This window comes from Mytilus edulis, chromosome 7 (assembly GCF_963676685.1).
Source record: "Mytilus edulis chromosome 7, xbMytEdul2.2, whole genome shotgun sequence".
NCBI classification, from domain to species: Eukaryota; Metazoa; Mollusca; class Bivalvia; order Mytilida; family Mytilidae; genus Mytilus; species Mytilus edulis.
Window position 1 is genome coordinate 74,052,892 of NC_092350.1, and position 22,425 is coordinate 74,075,316.

The 22,425-nt window shown below is 31.6% G+C and overlaps 1 protein-coding gene and 1 long non-coding RNA gene across 2 annotated transcripts; both read right to left on the minus strand.

The window, feature by feature from the left end:
- Positions 1 to 10,231: 10,231 nt before the first annotated feature.
- LOC139483636 (uncharacterized) lies at positions 10,232 to 12,221 on the minus strand. The gene is made up of 2 exons (XR_011655059.1): positions 12,073 to 12,221; positions 10,232 to 10,994 (listed from the first exon to the last, which is right to left on the minus strand). It is a non-coding gene; the product is annotated as an uncharacterized lncRNA (long non-coding RNA).
- Positions 12,222 to 14,471: 2,250 nt separating this feature from the next.
- On the minus strand, positions 14,472 to 15,494 carry LOC139483426 (chitin synthase chs-1-like). Its single transcript, XM_071267446.1, has one exon. It carries the CDS (start codon positions 15,492 to 15,494, stop codon positions 14,472 to 14,474), a length of 1,023 nt encoding a protein of 340 aa, XP_071123547.1.
- Positions 15,495 to 22,425: the final 6,931 nt, after the last annotated feature.

Genomic DNA, 22,425 nt, shown 5'->3' on the forward strand with positions numbered 1-22,425 from the left:
AAGGTGTCAGACCACCAATTACTCCCTCCAATTTAGAACGTATGTAAAAGTAGCCCTACTCTGACACAAAATAGTGCTTTTGATGTCCTTGTTTACTTAAACTAACCAACAAATTTGCAGAAATTAAACTTTCGGTGAAAGAGAAATATATCTAGATCATTTTGAGCCAAAATCTACTTGTCTATGAGTTTGCATTAAAAATTGAGGATTAATGCGCTCCATAGTATACTAATTTTAGATTTCCAGAAAACCAGGTTTTTGTTTTGGAGTACCTCTGTTTGATGGTCAGTTATTTTGTTAGAAGGCTTTAAAGGTATGGTGAAAATTGGCATGTAGAAAGCTGATACATTTACAATTAAGGATATACCTGGTTTCTATGAAGTTAAACTTAAGGTAAAATATTTAGAAAGCTGTGAAAATTGCAAAATTTGGTTGAACAGATTGGGATTTTTAATTTGTGGTCTGACACCTTTAAAAGAAATGCAGTGAAACCCAAAATTCAGAAAACAATTGATTTTTTGGTCTTAACTGATCATTTGAAATAATAGTAGCCACATTTTAATCTTTTTTGGAGCAAAAAGTCACAGATTGCAAATTTAGAGCCTTAAACCTGAATGTGTGCTATTTTTAGCTTTTCCCACCCTGACAATATGCTTTCATATAAAAAATGTTATAAATTGTTATAAATGCACAGTAAGTTGTTTCTCTGGTGTTAAACATTTAAACATAGGTTGATTGCTACCCAAAAAAAATTGTCGTCATGAAGATTTGATGAAATCATTTGATTTTTACCCCTTATATCATTGCGCATACCATGTATATGGCAGTTAACATAGCCTTATATAAACACTGCATAAACTCACAAAAATCTCATTTATTATCCAAAATGCAAGTTTTATACTTTAAATTTTATTGACTGATAGTAAATAAAACAGTTAAAGACCAAACAGCCTATTGTTTATGCGCATCAGCTCACGCAACTTGGTAGTGACATAAAAGCTCTATGACGTTGTTTCTAGCAATGAAAAAACGTCAAATTATAACGTCCTATTTCGTGTTTTTCACGGATTCCAACATGGTGCACGCTACGTAGGTACGCTAGGTCTCCCAAGAAAAGAGCAACTATTATGCGTCGCGCTACTTCCTGTGGAGATTTAACACAAATGGACACATAAGATACTACACTATATTTAACCTTCGTTCTAATCTTCTTCACTTGCGTAGATGTTGTCTTTCGTTTGCGCCGATTGGGTACAGGTAAGGTGAAAGTTTTTTTTTTTGCCCAATTTATGGGCATTATGTTTTCTGGTCTGTGCGTCCGTTCGTTCGTCCGTCCGTCTGTCCCGCTTCAGGTTAAAGTTGTTGGTTACAGTTTTTGGTCAAGGTAGTTTTTAACGAAGTTGAAGTCCTATCAACTTAAAACTTAGTAAACATGTTCCTTATGCAATGATCCTTCTAATTTTAGTTTCTAGTTTTAACATACTGGCAACATGTGCATGTAACTGATGTCTGGATGATTCTCGTAAAATAATGTCCGATCTTGCAATGAAGTTAAAATTTATTTATACTGTTTATTTGACAAAATCTTATAGTAAAAATAAAATGATAACAAAGGGTCATTTTTGTTTGTCATTTGTTTCATTTCAAATTTTCTTAAGGGGAAATGATAAACATATTGTCTAATCTCACTGAAGCTTACAGCTAATTTTCTAATGTATTTAGATCAACACTTTGGTTTGCCTGCTTGCTTTGTTTGTATATTTTGTATAATTATATTTTGATAACGTCCAATTCAATTAAATAGCATGTATACAGGTTTTCATACCTATATATAAAGATGTCAATCTTAATAACAGAGCTTGAGTAAACATTAATTAAGGAAGCCAACCAAAGTTTCACCCTACATGCATTAGGAAATTAGCTGAATGGCAAAAAGTACTAATACTCAGCGAATGTGAATGTGAATTAAAATAAAAAAAATCGGTGTTTAAAACTAAATTTTTGTAAGTTTAACTTATGACAAAAACAATTGCTCCAAGAATAATATCTTAAATAAAATCGCTCCCTTTCATTTAGCTACAACTGTGACCGGAAAGATAGAAAACAAATTTCGATTTTCAATGCCGGCAACAACCTTTTCTTTGTTTTAATTTCCAAAATGAGCAATTTAGATTTATTATATTTTATCCTGTTGGAGAAATCTTACTTTGTAGTATTCAACGGAAAATTATTTCTAAATTAATTTTTGAATCAAAAACTTTTTGTATTTTATATTTACTGTCTCGTTTATTGAAAACACATGAGGTAGTAATAAAATATTCTAAAATAATGAATTCACAAACGCAATGCAATAATTTCTAAACGTTCGTCCTAGGTCGGCAAAAATAATGGTATAAAGAACTCCGTCCATGCTTTTGTATGTCCGTCTTTCAACAGTACCGAATGAGTTCGTTACGGCAATCTTCTGAAATTGACGCGAAAAAGAAACAAGCACATATAGTCTGGTATAGTCAAATACTCTGTAAGTTGACCAGTGCCGTCTTTCATTTCTTTTTTTATTTTCAATCATTTTGCTCATGTGGGACAGAGGACAAAGACAGACTTTCCTAACAAAAGCGGCGTGAAAGGTTATTTTAAACAATTTTCCATTCCGACGGATGGTGTTTCTGAAGGTTAATATTGTGCGGCAACATCGTAAGATCTGATACTGACACATGCATTTAATATCTTGTATTACCGGATAATAAAGTAGGTGAATATAGTTGTCATTCTTGGAAATTTAAATGTGGGTTTTAAACGTCCAATTTGCAAATTTTTTTTCAAATAGTGCGCCATCAAGGAAAGTTTGTACTATGACGTCAGATGCAAAGTTCTGAAGAAAGACAACTGTTTTCTTCAAAATGAACGAGAAAAAAACATGAAAATTACTTATAACTTTTTTGAAAGGTCGGTGACATACGCTTTTTATTGCTTTATTTTGAAGAGTACACATGGCACTTTCCTTCTTGAAATTATTATGAAGAAATCACTGGTAGATATTTTTAATACTGGAAACGTTTTTCATTTTTACGTTTTATTTTTGGCGGGAATGAAATAAATCATATTTTTAAAGATCAAAACAATACGAGTCTAAAACTCTTGAACCTGTATTTGATAGATAAAAATCTACTGTTTAACGTGAAACAAGAATTATGCTTGTAGGTTTGATATAAAGTATTTTTTGGAGAGTTTATATAACAAGCACATATTATGTTAATATTCGGGAAAACACGAAACTGAGGTTGCTATAGCGATAAAACTAAGTCGGTGACCCCCAATTTTTTTCATCATATTTTGTTCCTCAAATCATGATATACCTTCACACAAAATTTTAAGGAAAAATCACTGGTAGAAATGAAAAGGCTGTTTGGTCTTTAAATGACCATGACTGCACTTTTGATCAGTTAATAGTCCCATTACTGACACCAGGTGTAAAAAAAGGGGGTCAATATTCCTTGACTCTTCAATACCTTGGATTTTTTATTTAACTCCTTGTAAAAATTGTGGAAAGTCTTTAAAGCAGTAGAACAAACAAGGAAAAATCAACAAAAGCTGATCTTGATATTGAAAGTTTATGTTTTTCTAGTCCAAAATGAGATTCTCAAGTATTTTCTATCAAATGCTTACATTACAGTCAGTTTAAATTGAGCTGTGAAATTTGTTATATGAGTCGCATTATGCTCAGAAAGGATGTTTTTAACTTCAAATTGACTAAGAATTAAGAATAAACAAAACGAAAGATTTCTGATCAACTTTTTTTGCTCTTTAGGTGTCAGACCACCAATTACTCCCTCCAATTTAGAACGTATGTAAAAGTAGCCCTACTCTGACACAAAATAGTGCTTTTGATGTCCTTGTTTACTTAAACTAACCAACAAATTTGTAGAAATGAAACTTTTGGTGAAAGAGAAATATATCTAGATCATTTTGAGCCAAAATTTACTTGTCTATGAGTTTGCATTACAAATTGAGGATTAATGCGCTCCATAGTATACTAATTTTAGATTTCCAGAAAACCAGGTTTTTGTTTTGGAGTACCTCTGTTTGATGGTCAGTTATTTTGTTAGAAGGCTTTAAAGGTATGGTGAAAATTGGCATCTAGAAAGCTGATACATGTACAATTAAGGATATACCTGGTTTCTATGAAGTTAAACTTAAGGTAAAATATTTAGAAAGCTGTGAAAATTGCAAAATTTGGTTGAACAGATTGGGATTTTTAATTGGTGGTCTGACACCATAAACGCCACGGAAATTAACGAAATGCATGTCATAACATTCCGGAAGCAGTCAATAAAGGTTCCTCTTTCATCCCGCTGGTGAAATTCTTATGAATCTGGTAAATAAACATAGTAATACTTTCCTAGCCTTTTAATGATTTTAAGTGTTATTGAACTGTAAATGTTTAGTAATATTTAATACAAGTATATGATAAAACAGATTCTTCACCGTTCTAGATTGATGGAGAAATAAGGAAATATGAACGTTAAAATGATCAATTAGTGACATGCAATGATAACGAATCTTGCAATCTCCAAGCATATGTCCTTTTAGTATGAATCATATACTGTGCACAATAATTAAAATATCGAGGCAATGGTAACTATATTCGATATTCGCCGTTAATTGTTATTTTTTATCGATTTAACTAGAACTGTTATTGAAAATATTACATCTAACAATCTAGAATAGTAACATGTGTATCAATATTCCTCAAGCGCAAAGAAATAACAATAAATTACAGAAAGGGGGGGAGGGTTTTTTTTTCTTTCTCTATGTTGAATGCAACACTGTGACTTTGAGATGAACACCATCAATAAAACCGTTCTTTCTTTGCATTTTTCGTTTTTGGTTTTGCTTGTTAACATTTTATGTCCTGAATGGATACTATATGTCCTTTCTTTTCTGTTAGAGCTAGTGTTGACGAAAAGTAAGATTTATTGTGTCCTTCATCGAAGAAAGATGTACATATAATTATGGATGAGCTTTGATATTCCCTGAATTTGTTCACCATGATCAATCTAATGCTTGACATATTGTATAGACATTTGGCCTATGTTGCATCCATTTTATGACCTCAGCATGACATTAATTGTATACCCGGACCTCGTTGGGTGAGAAGTGTGAACGGTCCAACTGATATATCAAGACTGATTGTCTACCCAGAGATTAACTGTTTAAATCCAGTACGTGGCAGGTATATTCGACTTTAATCGTAATTGACTAAAATTGTCAGTTTTATTACCGGAAGGATGTCGTTCTCTCGGACACTCCGGTTTCCTCCAAAAATAAAAAAATAAACCGTCAAACCACCATAAATAAGAGCAATAGTATAGAAAGAGGCGTTAATCACAAACCAATCTTTACTGAATGACTGAATCAATCAATCAACCAGTTTAGTTTCTGTGTAGTTTTGGTTCCTATATCATTGACGTAAACATCACATATCCCCTTTTATAGTAGACAATCATACTTTAAATATAACTAATCAGTTAGATTCAGTTGCTATCATAATTCTTTTTGAAGGAATTTATGTTATTCTAACCATGCATATCAATTCAATATTTCTTGATACACTATATCGTTTGATATATTTAACACTGATACGGAGTTTCTGTTGAAATACACATTTATGCAAGAAGGCCCTTTAAGCATGTTAAGAGAAAACAATAACATGCAGTTTTGAAAAAAGAAATCATGTAGGTTATCATCTAAATGCCGTAGAACTCATTCATTTAATCGTAAAAAATGAGTAGGTTGGTAAGTGCTCTGACTTGCTGAATACACACATGCAAGTGAAAGATAGTACAGTTGATATATATATTTCCATTTATTCATTCTATAACTTTTGTATTCAAACAATCGATATATTTAAATATATTATGTTTATATCTTGGTAAACGAACACATATTCTCATTGATAATTAGACAACACATGATAACAGTTAAACACATAAAACAATGAAGTTGCCATGCTACATGGACTAACATGACTAATACAAATCCAATGGGCTTATATCCACAAATTGACTATGAGGGTCGGTTGAAAACAAAACTTTACGTTACAGTATTTATCCATCGACCTATACGATTTACAATATCACCAATTCTGTACACAGTACTACCTGATATTTGAATAAGGGGTGGTAACCCTAGCATAACTCCCATTACAATACTAAATATGGATTTACTATCAAAATTATGCATTAAACATGCATGAAATCCTACTAGTGCAACCATGCAAATCAGATTAGCACTAAGAACGTACATTAGCGCTTTTTTTCTTAATAATATCAATCCTATTTTTCTGTCTTCGTTTGATAATCCATCTGATACCGACGATCCTACAACGTTGAACACAAGCCCTTCCCAGAATTTGAATTCATCTTGGTTGAAGTCACTTAAATTGAGCGATGATGCTCTCAAACTGGCCAGACACGCTGTTTCAACTACAAAACAAAAGGTTTTGCTATAATGTTTTATTTTGCTTAAAATATAAAATGTAATAAAATAAGAAAACGAAAAAAATTAAAACAAATATCTATGATTTGTAAAAAAACTATACGTTTCATCGATTACTGTATGCATATTCAAGTACCGTATATCGTGTTCAGTTCGAGAATGGTTACATCACTGTTTGGTTTGAAAAGTAAACATTATATGTGTTTGATACAGAATTTGACAATCGTGACTAATAATTTCCAAATATAGCTGTACTACCAAGAATATCATTAATACATGTAATCGAAATTAATATATAAAGCTTAAGCCAATATCTCTTTTTTTTTTTGTAAATAGAAATTAAATACAGGTATATGGGATAAATGTCTAAAGTACAGGATAAAAATCAGAAAAGCAGCAATACAACGAAGCAGTATACAAATTGAACAATAGGATAAATTTCATATACAATTACTTTAAGCTTGAGTAATAATATCATGTGTTACGCTATCGTACCTTGTTGCGATTCTGGTTCTGTGTGCCTGTTCTGTTTAATTGTTGGTAGCTAAGGAAAGCATTGTATTAAATTAAGCATACACCGTAGTTATCATACTCGGTTCTTCTGATGCATTACAATAAATAGCTTATAACATGTATAACGAAGAGGAAACAAAACAATGTCAAATACGTTTTATATTTGTTCTATAAAAACATAGGTCATTATATGTTATACAATCAAAATTTCTTACGAAGTTGTCATATTTTATCGATCCTTAGATTTTTCCTTTTTTTGGAAATAGTTTGTTTTAAAATGCAGTATTAGTAAAGTGAATTTCGTCCTTAAGAGGCAATAAACAAATATAACTCAGATTTCTTAATTTAGTGAAAGAAACATGCTGTTGGAATTTTTTGGCTTATTATCACTCCATAGTTTTCTTTATTTTCGAAGTTTCGTTGTGCCATCTTAACACTTGTTAGAATGTAAAACGTTTGTACAACACTAAGAACACGTGCATTTGAAATATATTATGGTATACAGTATGCTGATGTGAATGAATTGTGTTGTCATGTTTGCGTGGTATTTTTGTATCTTTTAAACGTATATGTTTACTGTAGTAAAAAAAGAAAAAGAAACAAACAGGTAAGTGTTTAGTTTGGGCAAATTTGGTTTTTAACTGATTTTCATTTTCATAACAAGCCGTATGTCATACAACTTCGACGCTTCTACTGTTTAAATAACTATTGGGTCAGAGCTAAGGACATATTGTGTTTTACTCGCCTTTGACTTTTTTATCATCTTTATGTGGTGTATATGTGTGTCTAATATTTGTGTTGCGTTGCTTCGATGCCGTTATAGTAATATTTGGCTCTTTTGATAGATTTTGATAGACCCTGCTTTGAAGGTTGAAATAATCAAATTGGCAAGTAGTAGCTGAAGAAATATATATTTTTTAATTGGGTCTCACAAATATTTATTGTGTTTTTCACAGTCAGTGTAATGACAATAAGGATGAAAACATTCGTTTTCTCTTTTATTTTTGACAACATAGAAATACCTTGTCTTGTCTTTATATTTAAAAATAGTTTCATATTATGTAAAAAAACATTCATAAGATATCAGAAATGAAATAATGCAATAGGTCACACATGACCCATCGAACAATTATGACAAACGAACAGTAATTAAAATCACCCCACAAATGGTACGACCTGTCTTTTATTTGTCGGATAGATATGTCATCATCCACGTCATTTATTGTCTAGTGGAAAGCTGTTTTTATCCTTCAACATTATTTATGCTTTTGTCCCACGTAAGAAGCATGTGATTTAGTGACTGTGATTGGTTGCTGTACGTATCATTATAATGTTATCACTTAAGCTGATATCAATTTTTCTAGTTAGTATTATTCTCACGTTGTCATGTATTGTCATGTATTGCCTTATATAGATTTTGATGCATTATTTTTTATTGCTTAATATCTTAGAAGACTAAAGTTGCTTTTATCAACTGAATCAGGTGCCTATCAGACATGTCAGATATGCTCCTTACGTCGTAACTAAAATCCCCTCCCCTTTCATGAATATGACCTACCGAATTAGACTATTTACCGGATTTGTTATCACATAAGCAATACGACGGGTGCCACATGTTAAGCAGGATCTGCTTACCCTTTCGGAGCATCTGAGATCACTCCTAGTTTTTTGTGGGGTTCGTGTTGCTTGTTCTTTAGTTTTCTATTTTGTGTCATGTGTACTATTGTTTGGCTGTTTGTCTTTTTTCATTTTAAGCCATGGCGTTGTCAGTTTATTTTTGATCTATGATTTTGACTGTCCCTCTGGTATCTTCGTCCCTCTTTTGTAAAATAGTTACCTTATTGACAATCATACAACATATTCTTATTTCTTTTTTTCGGACAAAATAACTTTCATCAAACAGTCACTTACCTCATCACGTGTACCCCATGATTGATCCACAATGTTACAGATTGCGTAGAGGGGTAATAAAATATACATAAATGGAATAAAAAACAAGTAGACAGGACCAGTAAGCAATATCCATGCATCCCATGGGTATAAAACAGCTCCAAATATGTAACTTCCAAATACAATTGCAACTGACAAGCCTTCTGTATGTTCAAAATGTCCATTGTAATAACCTATTTGTAGAAGGAGATACTAAGTAATTGTAAAGATTTACAAATACATACATTATGCATGTGAGGGTTCTTTCAACATACATGTAGAAAACGTTTTTCTTTACAAAATATGTATGTCTGCTCTGTTGAATTCTGTTTACATATAATACTTGCCTGTGCCCAGTCAAGCACCTCGTTTTTGCTCTATGAGTATTTTTATATTCTTGTAAATCATGTTTGCTAATATGCTTTGTCTATATGCCTTTTTTTTATGTTTCTTTGTTACATAACACATGACCCTGTACTTATACATCCCGTCACTGTCTTATTTTCAATGATAATGTTTGTATTGTTTTATTTAATTTGTGATAATATGTTTCTTTGTATGACGTATAACGTGGCTCTGTACTTATACATCCCGTCATTGTGTTATTGTTTCAATGTTTGTTTACATATTTGAGTGTTTTTATGATTGAAATGACCAATTAATTTTCCTATATGCTACAATGATAGCCTTTATCGAGATACATACTTTAGAAAATTTATTAATTTAACAAGAACCTGCTAGAATTAAAAACAAGTTATTAGGACAGTATTTTTTCGTCCAAAAAATATAGGTTCGCGTTGATTTTCTTTGCGTAATTTGTACTTATCTCCCATGCCTATCAATTTTGCACTTAAACATACGTGTCATATCCTAGCGATCAAAATACATCTCAGTTCCGTTAGGGCTAAGAAAGTAATCTAGTTGGCCTTTGTTATAATGCAGAATGCATGAAGTCTCAATTAACAAAACATACCGGGCACACATATTAACCAAACAAGATAAGCTATAGCCTTAATTCTGAATACCATGTTATGCTCATTAAATGGCTGCGCCCATAATTTCAATTGGTTTATTTTAACCTATAGTGATTAAGATAATAACGCAATATGCGACTGTCATTCAACTTATAGGTTTAGCTAGCTATAAAACCAGGCTTAATCCACCATTTTCTTGCTAAGAAAATACCTGCAACATTTCAGGAATAGGACAGTTGTTGTACATAGGTTTGATGTGTTTTATTATTTTTATATATCAATAGGGTTCTTTTTATAATAATGGAGCAAAACATATATCGACTATTTTTATTTAATGTCAGAAATTACATAGATAAAAATATCTGAAAAAAAACCCAAACAAATGACCTTCACATCAACCAACGACAACATAAGCGTGATTGATAAAATGCATTATACATTACATAATATCATATCGTTGCGAAAGTGATTAAGAAACATAACCATGAACCTGTTTGCATTTAACTTTTTTAAGGTTTCATATACCCCCAATATTCTTTCAAAACTACAGATGCATTCACATAATTGTATATAACAAAACGATACCATGCTACCTACCATATGCCAAGTATTTAAAGACAATAACAGATATGTAGACTGTTCCTGATCCGAAGATAATGATTAACATTTTTGTGATAACTAACTGTATTGTTGAAGGAACTCGGCTAAGTAGCATCAGGCAGTAGGCAAGCACTATTGCAACGATCACAGGAGCTACAATGATAAGAGGGGCACCAGTCGCCAATTCTAAACCGTAGCACAGTGTTACAATTGTAATTCCCGGATATAAAAGCTTTGTAAGAAACAGTTGCAATAAGTAGAGGACGAACAAAACGGAAAAAGCATCGTTTGTGGAAACCAAGGTTCTTAGCTGTCGAAAAACCAATACAGCATTTGCATAATCTGATAGTATCCATCTACGGCGTTGTTTCATGAACTCAGTCATATCTTCCGGACAAAATGTAGTATTTGTAGCCGTACTACAATATCTTAATTTCCATCCCTTCAACATCATCAACGTACACATCCATCTGTCTTCCCCTGTATATATAATTTCAATAAATATAACAAAAAACACTATTCAATGTTGATACAGACAAATTCAAACATACGAGGTCCATAAAAACTGACATTATCAAACGCTATCAATAACAGATATGTACTTTGTTTCTGTGCCAAAGAAAATGAATAACATATTTTTTGAAATAACTTTTGTTGACGGCACTCGGCTGGGTAACATCAACCAGTAGCCAAACACTATTTCAATCAATGGAACTATTAAAACCAACTTCCATACTCCTTACTTGGTACAGGCATTTTGTGAAGAAAAATAAGAAGGGGGTTCTTTTGTTTTATAGTTAGCTAAAACTTCCGCTTGTGTGCTCAGTTGCTTTTAGTTTGGTAATTTAGTAAGAAACAGAAACACACATTATAGGTTGATGTGACATTAATTGGGACCCAGGAGTCTACACGTTGTAAATACACATTATATACAAACTCCGCAATTGTTTAAAAAGAGAAAGACAAACATATACATTAATCTAGCAAAGACCACAGCAGAAAATGTGTAGTTAATACCGTTTCGTCTACAAAAGACTGAACGGTGAATTATAAGAAATTAAAGTTCGGTTTGTATTGGCCAACAGTACTTTAATATTGTTATTCACAAATAATTTCTTTTTTTGGGGGGATCTATGAAAAGTATTCAGGCAATTTTGTTTATACCCAAACATGAAAGAAAGAAAACTCTGGACATGCTGTTAGTATATTATCATTAGTCATGATTCGTTAAATGTTGATATATTCGATGTAAAATGCAACTGTTTTCTATCTCATAGATTGCAGTGGCAAACCATTCAATTTTGACGACAAAATTATTTATACTTTTTGTCATTGTCCTAATGCTGACATAGAAAGAGCAAAATATGGAACCATTGATGATCTAAACTTTGTTTAACCAAATTTACTGTCTGAGTGATATAAGTATAAATGTATGAAGCATAAAAACATCGACAGCAGATGATTTTAACATCGACTAGTTAGCGTAAACATGATGTTTTATAGTCACTGATACTTTAATAGAAGAAGAATTTTCCAGAACAAATATAGTTTTTTTTACCGTTGTCTTTTGTAAAGATATCTTCCATGTTTCCTACTGGTACTGAATATTCTGCAACAACGTCCCTAATAGCTTCCAATTTGAACATACTAAAACAGCCGGGGCAACACATAACTGAACCAATAATATTCTGTGCACCCTTATTCATCCAAAAATCTAAAAGCACAATATTTCGAAGTAAAATATCGTATTGAATAGAACTTGGAGAAATATCTGTTTATCCTTCCAGAGCACCTGAGATCACTCCTAGTTTTTGGTGGGGTTCGTGTTGCTTTTTGTTTAGTTTTCTATGTTGTGTATTGTGTTCTATGATTTGTCTGCTTGTCTTTTTCTTTTTTAGCCATGGCATTGTCAGTTTATTTTCGATCTATGAGATTGATTGTCGCTCTAGTATTTTTCAACCCTCTTTTGTTGATAGCTCTGGGTTTATTCGTTCATGGTTTTGCTTTCCATTGCATTGTGTATTGTTTGTCAGCTCTTTAACATCTCAAATATGATTTAGATTTCAATTGCTTTGGTCTCTAGCAGTACTGAATAGAAATAATTGCCCGAGTAATTTAAAGTTGGTACTGTTGATGGTCAATAAATGCATTAATTTTGTAATCACATTGGAACTGTTTCGTTATTGACTGTACATGTTCCCTGTAGATTTATTGGTACATTCTTCAACTTTTGTTTTGTACTTTCTAATTTGAATGTGTTGCCCTTTTGCACAGTAGTAAGTCCAGTAAGACCCCTTTTTGGTCCCGAAATATAGCAGTTTTACAAAAAATTTAAAATGTAAACTTTTAGCTACATGTAATTATTGGAAAGAAGAATACTTCTATTTCATAAATATGCGCTGTTTTTGACAATACAATGCTCATGGTATCGGGTACTATCATCATATAATATAAAATTTCAATCATTGAATCTATGATGAGTTTATTTTTAGTCATGCTAAATTACTGAAATCTCACAATTTTAGCATTTGAGTTAATCTTTAGACGGCCAAAAAAAAGAAAGTGGCCACATTAGTGTTCATTCTTGAGGGTTTGGATGGGGTTAAATGATTAAAGAATAATGCCCTTAAAAAATGAAGATAAGAGAATAACGGGGGAAAAAATGAAGATTAGAGAAAAAAGGGGTTATTTTTTTGAAGATTAGAGAAAAAAGGGGTTATTTTTTTAAAGATTAGAGAAAAAAATTAAATGTTTACAGAATAACAGATCCCGCCCCCCCCCCCCCCTCATTCCAGACCCTCATTGTTATTAATCAAATCTTAGTTGTATTTGATGATAATACATAAAAAACATAAAGGTTGAAGATGAACACGGATGCTGCCACTTTCATTTTTTGACAAAAAGCCATCTAAAAAGTGACATATAATGGCATATTTGACAGATTTTTTTTATATTTTAAGCTTTAGTAAGAGCGTCTTTAATGACTAAATTAGTCTAAATCTTAAACATAATTTATTGAATCTACTGAAAGTGTTTAATAAGTGTCCAAAATCTTTCATCAGTTGAACCTGAACTTTAATGCCAAAATCGGAAATTCCCTTGCTTTTTAATTTGATGTTTTTTTAAGTTGAAAAATAATGCTAGCAAGGGAGATTATTCATTACAATTCTTATGATGCCAATCTTGAAATTAAAAGGTGCTTATGTTTGCTATTTGTTATAACCTTATTGTTGTGATTCTTAAACAAGCAATCAAAAATAAATAATTAAGCACACTGAAATGTCAGAATTGTAAATTTTAAGTAAAAGTCTAAAATGATATCAGAAGCGACTTTAAGCATGGTCACATCGAACTGATTTTTTTTAAAGTTTATTTTTATATTTGTTTTATAGTTAAATTTTATAACAAACATTTTGACATTTGTTTTTTTTATAATTTATAATCAAAACAACTCTATTTTGTCAGTATTTGAATGAAATTAATTTGATAAATGCTTTTTTATTTAAGTATATGCAGAAGGAGATAATTCAAAATTGCTTTTTTTATTATTCTGACCTGATTAGAAGTGATGAAAATAACTATGCTCGAGACATAGGTGGAAAACGTTCCTGTTTAAGTACATATATTAATTATCTTATATATTTTTTTATTTTGAACATTTTTGTATATTATAATTGTGTTTGAAAGATTCGGTAAAAACAATACGTTCAGGAATTTGAACATTTTCGGAACCGGACATTACAGTCGAAATGAATTTAAGAAATCTGTTTTCGAATATCAATCATCGATCGAGATTGATCACCTACTTTATATTTTTTTGTGTATTTAGTAAATGAGAAATGCAGTTGAGCAAGGAAAATCGATTCTTATATATCAACAGAAAATTTTTCGACATTACAAAAAACGTCAATGAGCCAATCGCTCGGTTTACAAAAAAACTACCTTATTGAGAATTATTCATGTTTCTGCACATATTTTACCTTTAGCATATTCGAACATCTGCAGCCAGACAATAGGAGGATACTGAATTCCTGTAGGATATGTTCGACCACAGACAGCCCCAACAGTCCGGTCTGATTCACACATGTGTAAAACTTTCAATATACTTCTATCCGTAAACGTCATATCAGCATCAGTTGCAAGGATATAATTATCATAACCAAATTTATCCTGTTCGTGGTGCAATTGTTGTGAATCTTTTATGGTGTGAATAATGTTAAATGATTCATTTCTATCTGGACACTTTTCATTTTTGCTCGTATCGGCTACATATATTTCTGTCGATTCTGTGTCAACACAATAAATCTCATTTTGTTTTACTAACGACTTACAATACTTATCTAGAAGTGTAAAATCATGTTGCGCGGTTTCGTATAACTCTTCAGGCGAGTTCCATGTATCTATAGAATGTAAACCTGCATAAGGTGGTCTTATTGGGAAATTGTCAGAGTACCTCCAAAAGTTAGACGTACGATAGTGTAAGATATACTCCATATACATTATTTGACTCCAACGCTTTTTCGCCTTGACCTTAGAAACATCTTTCAAGTGCACAAACAATGGTGTTGTTTTGTTTACTTCCCAGGAAAGCTGTAATCCGTATGGCGTAAATAGCATGACTCCTTGGTTAATGTTTGTTATACATTGGTTTTCAATTAATCTCATTAACTGAAGACCAAACTGCTTTATAGTTTGTCCATCAGCACCATTATCTAAGAATATATGAGATTCCAAAACAATATGCTCTCTTTTCAAAAGGTTTGAATATGAAATGTTTCGTATACTAGCCAGTAATTTGTCCATTTCTAGTGATGATTCCTGATGCATTGTAGTACAGACAAAGATTCGTCTTTTGTTGTCAGCCGACTTATTGCATGTTGGTGTCTCCATTGTATTGAAAGTTCTACTGACAAAATGTTGCATAGTCAATACGGCTTCATACATACTACAATTATTACATTGTATAATTCTGTCATTCATTATATCCAATAACAACGGAACAATTAATAGTCCTGCGAGAGTTCCATAGAATGCAGTATTATCTGCTCCCACTTTAATTCCTTGAGAAAGTGTACCGATACTACAAACCCATGTAATGTGAGATACATTTATTAAGGACGAGCACGTCAGTACTAGTATGATTGATACTATTATGGACGACACATACATCGGTAAATGAACAACACATCTACCAGATTTAGAATTTACATTGAAAAACTTAACGTACTGACAAAGACACGAGCTAAGTAAGATAGAAGCACAAAAGTAAAGACTTTTAGAATTCGGTAAAATTAAAGTCTCAAATAATAATCTCAATGATAAAAATTCGTTTGTATTACTTTTTTGTTGTAGAAAGTAAACCGAAAACACACAAGTTAGCATCTTCAAAATTACATACAATATAGCGGAATTCTGAGTTCCTCCGTTGTCTGTTGTATGAATACGTCTTTGAATGCTCGGAGTAACAATTATTGATATCATCACCAGGAAGAGACACGTGATTCGAGCTTCTTCCACCGACATTCTGTTTGTTATCACCAGCAATATAAAACAATAAATAACACAGCTTATGAAAACTAAAACCAACAGATGTTGTATGTAACGACTACAGCTAGTAATGGTCTTCTGAAACAAAACAATATAAATCAGTACTTTAGGATCTGAAACCGTAATGCAGCAATAAAATATAGAAACTGACATCAAAACTAGTAATAAACTCTGGCTACTGAATCTTTCAAAGAATTATTTGTTATTAGTTCTAAACACTTTACAATAAATCAATCATTAATCTCATCTTTCTTTTGTGTATCTTAGCTTTTGGTCTTCTTTCGTGGGTTGTTTATTAATGACAATTTTCATTTTGTAGGTGTTATTCTGGAAAAGAGTAGTTATATAAACTATGTAAACACGCGGAGAGCTACATGTGTGTATGATCGAAATGGCACAGAGAGATATATATACTCTTCCAAAAAAGATATATTTCATATGTTATACCTGCTAAAAAAAAACATTTCATTTGTCATATTGTGCATACAACAAAACACTGTCACAAATAATAAAACTAGTATACGATAACTGAAAAACGGGACAGAATGTAATAAAGTTATGTAAATTAATTACATTATATTAAAACTGTTGATTTTGTTATTATACATTTTATAACAATGTTATTTAATGAAGTTAACCTTACCATTCCAGTTTTACACAAGGAAAAGATCATTCCTGAATGTAACACACCTAACATCAGAAATCCTGGTATTTTCCATAGATATATCAAAAACAAGCTAGTCTGCATGTAACTCTCAGCAATGGATAATATAACACCCTTAAAACATTAACCTTTTTAATTATAAACAAACTTCTAAAAATCTTGAACAATTATGTTTATGTGTATCTTATAGTAGTAAATGGATTTCACTCACCTGACTAGACTAAGCAATGAATAATGAAGTCATTTTTAGTCGATAAGTCAACTTTGTATTCTTCAGTAGCTTTTTCATACGATTTGATTATCCCTTTCTTCACTCTTCATGATTCAGTATGTTATTGTTGTGTACTAACTTCTTAACAGTCAAAATATCAATTTAACAGATTTTAATTGACTACAAGCGACTTGTATGAACAACACTGAATGTATCGTAGTTGGAAAATTGACATCTTCTTTGAAACAGTTGTTCAGCATACTGATTTTATTTAAAAGAAAGAAACAAAAATAATATAGTCGACTGCGCTATTTTTAACGGGTAAACAATTTAAGTTCCTTTTTAAATGATATGTATATCCATTTGGCAATGCATAAAGATGACATATAACAAGCAATGAATTATATAGCGATCACATTTAAATTAAATCTTACCAATAAAAGTGATTGCTTGTTTGGCCACTCCTTCCATTTCTGGCCTGTTGAAAACGAAGATGTCCATACTTTCGATACAAAAGAGGCAAAATATGGAAACATAACTATTAACAGAGTAACCGATCTCCTGCAAATATATATCAATATAATAATATTAGTAGCAGTGCAAAAACAATAATAAGCTTTAATTAACACTAGTACATTTTCGTAATTATTGACGGCAAACGTGATGATATCGACGGTTAACGATCGCAATGTGGTAAAACATTATTACATCCACCGTGAAACCATAATATTTGATTTATAAATATCCTAAGGGATATTTTTTACCTAATTTGAGTTTTACCAACAATAACTTTCCTATTTTGTTAAGCCAATCTATTACAATTATTTTTGCAAAAAGTAAAATAACCCTGGTATCTATGATGAGTGTATTTACAGCCACGTCGATGCCACTGCTGGTGGAGGTTTGTTTCCCCGAGGGTATCAGAAGCCCGATAGTCAGCACTTCTGCGTTGACTTGAGTTATCGTTGATATGCTCATCATTAAAATTTTACCGTTCAGAATTTAGAATTTTTGAAATACTAAGGCTTTCTACCTCAGGAATAGATTGCCTAAGCTGTATTTGGCAAAACTTTTAAAATTTTTGGTCCTCAATGCTCTTCAGCTTCGAACTTTATTTGACATTTTAACATTTTTTTATTCGAGCGTCACTGATGAGTCTTTTGTAGACGAAACGCGCGTCTGGCGTAAATATAAAATTTAATCCTGGTATCTATGATGAGTTTATTTATAAATAACTGTGGAATGAAATGAAAATTCACACGGAAAGTCCTTTATCATGGTAAAATCAAAGCCCAAACACATAAAACGAATTGAAAACAATTGGCATCTTCCTAACTTAGTACAGGTATTCCCTTGTATAGAACATGCTTAATGAACATGGTTTTATATTAAAAATGCCGAACACTATAGTTTAAACCTAAAATCGTCTTATTTTTATAATAATTATATAGCCTTACCATTCGTTGCTTGATTGCAATTCCTTTTGACTAAATAATAAAACTAAGGATCCCTGGTGAACGCAGAAGATAATACAACTCAGGCTGAACAGAATACATTGAAGTAAGATTTTAAAGCTCATCCTTGTACCTAAAAATATATTCATAGGGTATTATATGACACAGACCTTCAATGCTATTAATTTTATTCTGTTATTAGTTTCATATAATTCCATTTAATGTTACAAAAAATTACTATGATTTTGAAGTGCTGTATTCTTTTTTGATTAAAGTTTGTTTCTCTTCTTGAAATTGCGGCGGTCTTTTTGTAAGATCTAAAACGTTTGAAACGGTTCAAATATGATGGTCCTGGACATCATAAAAAAAACGTTAATTGCCAAATATTTTTGTATCGCAAATACATTGTATATGTGAATCTGGTGCAGTAACATTGGTACAGAAACTTCTAATTTCATTGTTGTCCCGAATCGACAATTCAACGTAGACTGCTTGAGACACACAGAAATAGATAAACATGCATACTAGTAGATATTTTTTTAGTGACCACTGTGGATAATAAACTTTAAATTGATAGTAAGTATCAAATAAAAGTTATTTCTAGTATAGTTATGATCATATTAAACTGTTAAAAGATATTTTATAAACTATGTATTATAAACTACGTTTATTTTATAAACTATGTATTATAAACTATATATATAAGATATCTTATAAACTGCATAAGACATCCTGTCAGCTATATAAACTATCTTATAAACTGCACAAGACATCCTGTCAGCTATATAAGCTATCTTATAAACTTTATAACCTATTTCATAAACTTAATAAGATATCTCATAAACTATATAAAAAATCTTATAAATTTCGTTTGATATCTTAAAGTTAGAATAAATAGTAAAACGGCTTGCCATACCAAAAGATGAACCGGGTTGACTTATGTGATCCAAAAGAGAAAGATCCTGCAGCACTAGTAACATTATTGTTTAGCCATGTAATAAATGTTTATCAATGTATTTTTGGTTTGTTGGTAATGATAAAAAAATTAATTGCAATACATGTATATGAGTAAATTGGGATGTTATGAATACTTCAAAAGACAGTTATCCAACACTCAATAACTAATTTGTTAGTTTATTCTCCAAAAACAATAGTTCATGTTTCTACAAACATTTTTTTAAGTAATGAAATATCTAGAGAGCTAACCACTGAATTTCTTTCTTTGGACTGTAAATATCAAGTATGGTTGATGAGACTTGATGGATTTGGTGGATTTGAACGTATTGAATTGAGTCTGAAATTTACTTACAGGACTTCTGTTTGATTACAAATATCTAAGTATACATATTTGGTTAGGAGGCAAGCTGGAGGAAGCCTCCGGGTGCTGGGGTTTCTCGCTGCAGTGAAGACTTGTTGGACTTTGGCTGTTGTCTGCTGTATGATCGTGTTGTTGTCTCTTTGACACATTCACCATTTCCATTCTCAATTTTTTTTTGTACAATATATTGAATATTAAATAACATATTTGATGTCGTTTTATTTATCGAAATATATATAACATAAATACACATATACAACTTACATAATGGTTTATATTCGAGGACAACGAGAATTTACGACAGCTTAAAGGGGACATTAAACGATTGTCTACGTATCTCTTCACTCCAGTTAACTATGAAAAACATGCTTTGAATGTTATCAAATTTTATATATTTTTTTGGTGATTTTCAACTTATTTGAATATCGAAACCGACTGCTAGCATCCGCTTCCATATTGAATATCGAATAACGAATATAACGATCCGGCTGCTAATTTCAGATACAGTTTTGGTATGGTCAGTTGCCTTTTAAATCTGTTAAGTGCAAATATAGTGTGGTATGACAAACATTAAGCAAGGTGTGTCAAATAGATAAATGAAACCGGGTGGAAGTAGGCATCATATAACAGCACTTGGTTGTAAATAGTTTAAGTGTTATTAATTAGAGGTCTTATGACTTCAACAACAAATAACAGTAGTCTCAAATAACGACGCTACAAAATACAAATATAAAATACTATTATACTAGTGCAAAGAAAGATAACTCTGACATGTTTATGAACAATTACATTGCACAGTATAACATTCCAAGTAAAATGATATTCTCATTCTCTTTTATCTGTCCCAAAGACTCAACTTAAACTTGTTTCTTACAACTATTAGTTTGTGCATCTCATAAACTTAACTGCGATAAATATTCTAATATCATCTAGAATATGCATGTTCTATTATTTCCTTCCAAATGATACACAAGAGAACTAAAAGATATCAAAGTGTTATTCAAATTCACAAGTAGGCAATACACGTAGAGAAAAAACGAAAATAAAGACCAAATGACACACAGCAGAAAACCATGACATAAAACCAATGTCTGATCGACCCGAGCCCAACAAAAACAAGGGGTGCTTGGAATGGTAACCATATCCTGCTCCAAATGTATCACGTGTTGCTGACGTAAGGACAACCCGGTTGATAAATCTAAAACATATCTCAATGTGCCCGTGGTTGTCTATACATTTTTATCGTTTTTGCACACTTTAATGTGATTGTCGGGTTAAATTATGACATGCTGTAAATGTTTTTTAAGATTCATTTAATTGATATTACTCCGTGTTTTTGTTCTTCAATTCATAGTTCATAGTTTCATAGTTTATGAAAGAAAACTCAGCCTCAGAAGACTGCGTAACAGGAGCATATCATACACAATATTAATTACAACATAGTTCATTATACAAACAGTATACATTCTTAAATTTTACATCTTCAGAAATAAGTCTGTCTTTATTACAGTTTTAAATTAGACAAGCATCTTTTCTACCTTTTGAATAAAAATTGACAGCTTAGACAGCACATTACTATTATAATATTTAAGCATGCCAAGTACTTTTTTTTTCATTTGGATATTTTAAATATTATGGAGGTATGAACTTCCCCCCTTTAATCCTTAACTTCACAATTGGCACATTTACATATATAGTGGTATACATCCCCAAGACCAGCTTTACAAAGAGGGCAAATTCTCTCATTTCGTGGTACATTTCTCCATCTTCCTGTTTCGAGGGGAAATTTTGCATTACATACCCTTAATTTACATATATTTACTCTATGACCCCGCCTTCATTTTAAATTCACAGTTGTTGCATGACCGTCAGTTTGTAAAGAATTAATCTAAAATCGGTGATATGTGCTTCTTAAAATTGCAGTGAGTAGAGAGTAATTTTGCTCCTTGCTAAAAGCAGTGGCGGAGGGGGACGTAGAGGGCGTACGCCCCCTCCTCTTTACTTGCACTTTTTCAAATTATTTTACATGATTTTGGCAAAAAAAGTACTGCTCTATTCCTATTGTTTTCTGTTGTTTTTTTGTTGTTTTTTTGTTGTTTTTTTAAATTTTTGCTGTGCATGTGACATGATTGGGATATCATATATCCTTTCTTTTCTAATATACCGTAATACTGTTATTTGCCGCAAGACGCTAAGCAATGTATTCTACCAACCATTTGATGAAGGACTGAAGTATCTCACCTTCATTTTTTATACATAATGTATACATAATATATATATATAGCTATAAACCGTAATGCATGTATAATCACTCAATAGAAAAAAGAAGATGATTGCCAATGATACAACTGTCCACAAGAGACCAAATGACACAGATATTAACAACTATAGGCCACCAAATGTAACTTAAACAATGAACAAAGCTCATACCGCATAGTCAACCATAAAAGGCCCAGAAATGACAAATGTAAAACAATTCAAACGAGAAAACTAAAGGCATAGTTTATGTACAAAACAAATAAACGAAAAACAGATATGTAACACATAAACAAACAACAACAACTGCACATGCACATACATACAGAATTTGGCGGGGTTAAACTTGTTAGCGGGATCCCAACATTCCCCCTAATCCAGTACAGTAGTGTAAGCTCAAGACAATATTTTGATATCACATGTTACAATAAAGTTTGCCATTTCTAAGTATTTTATATTTT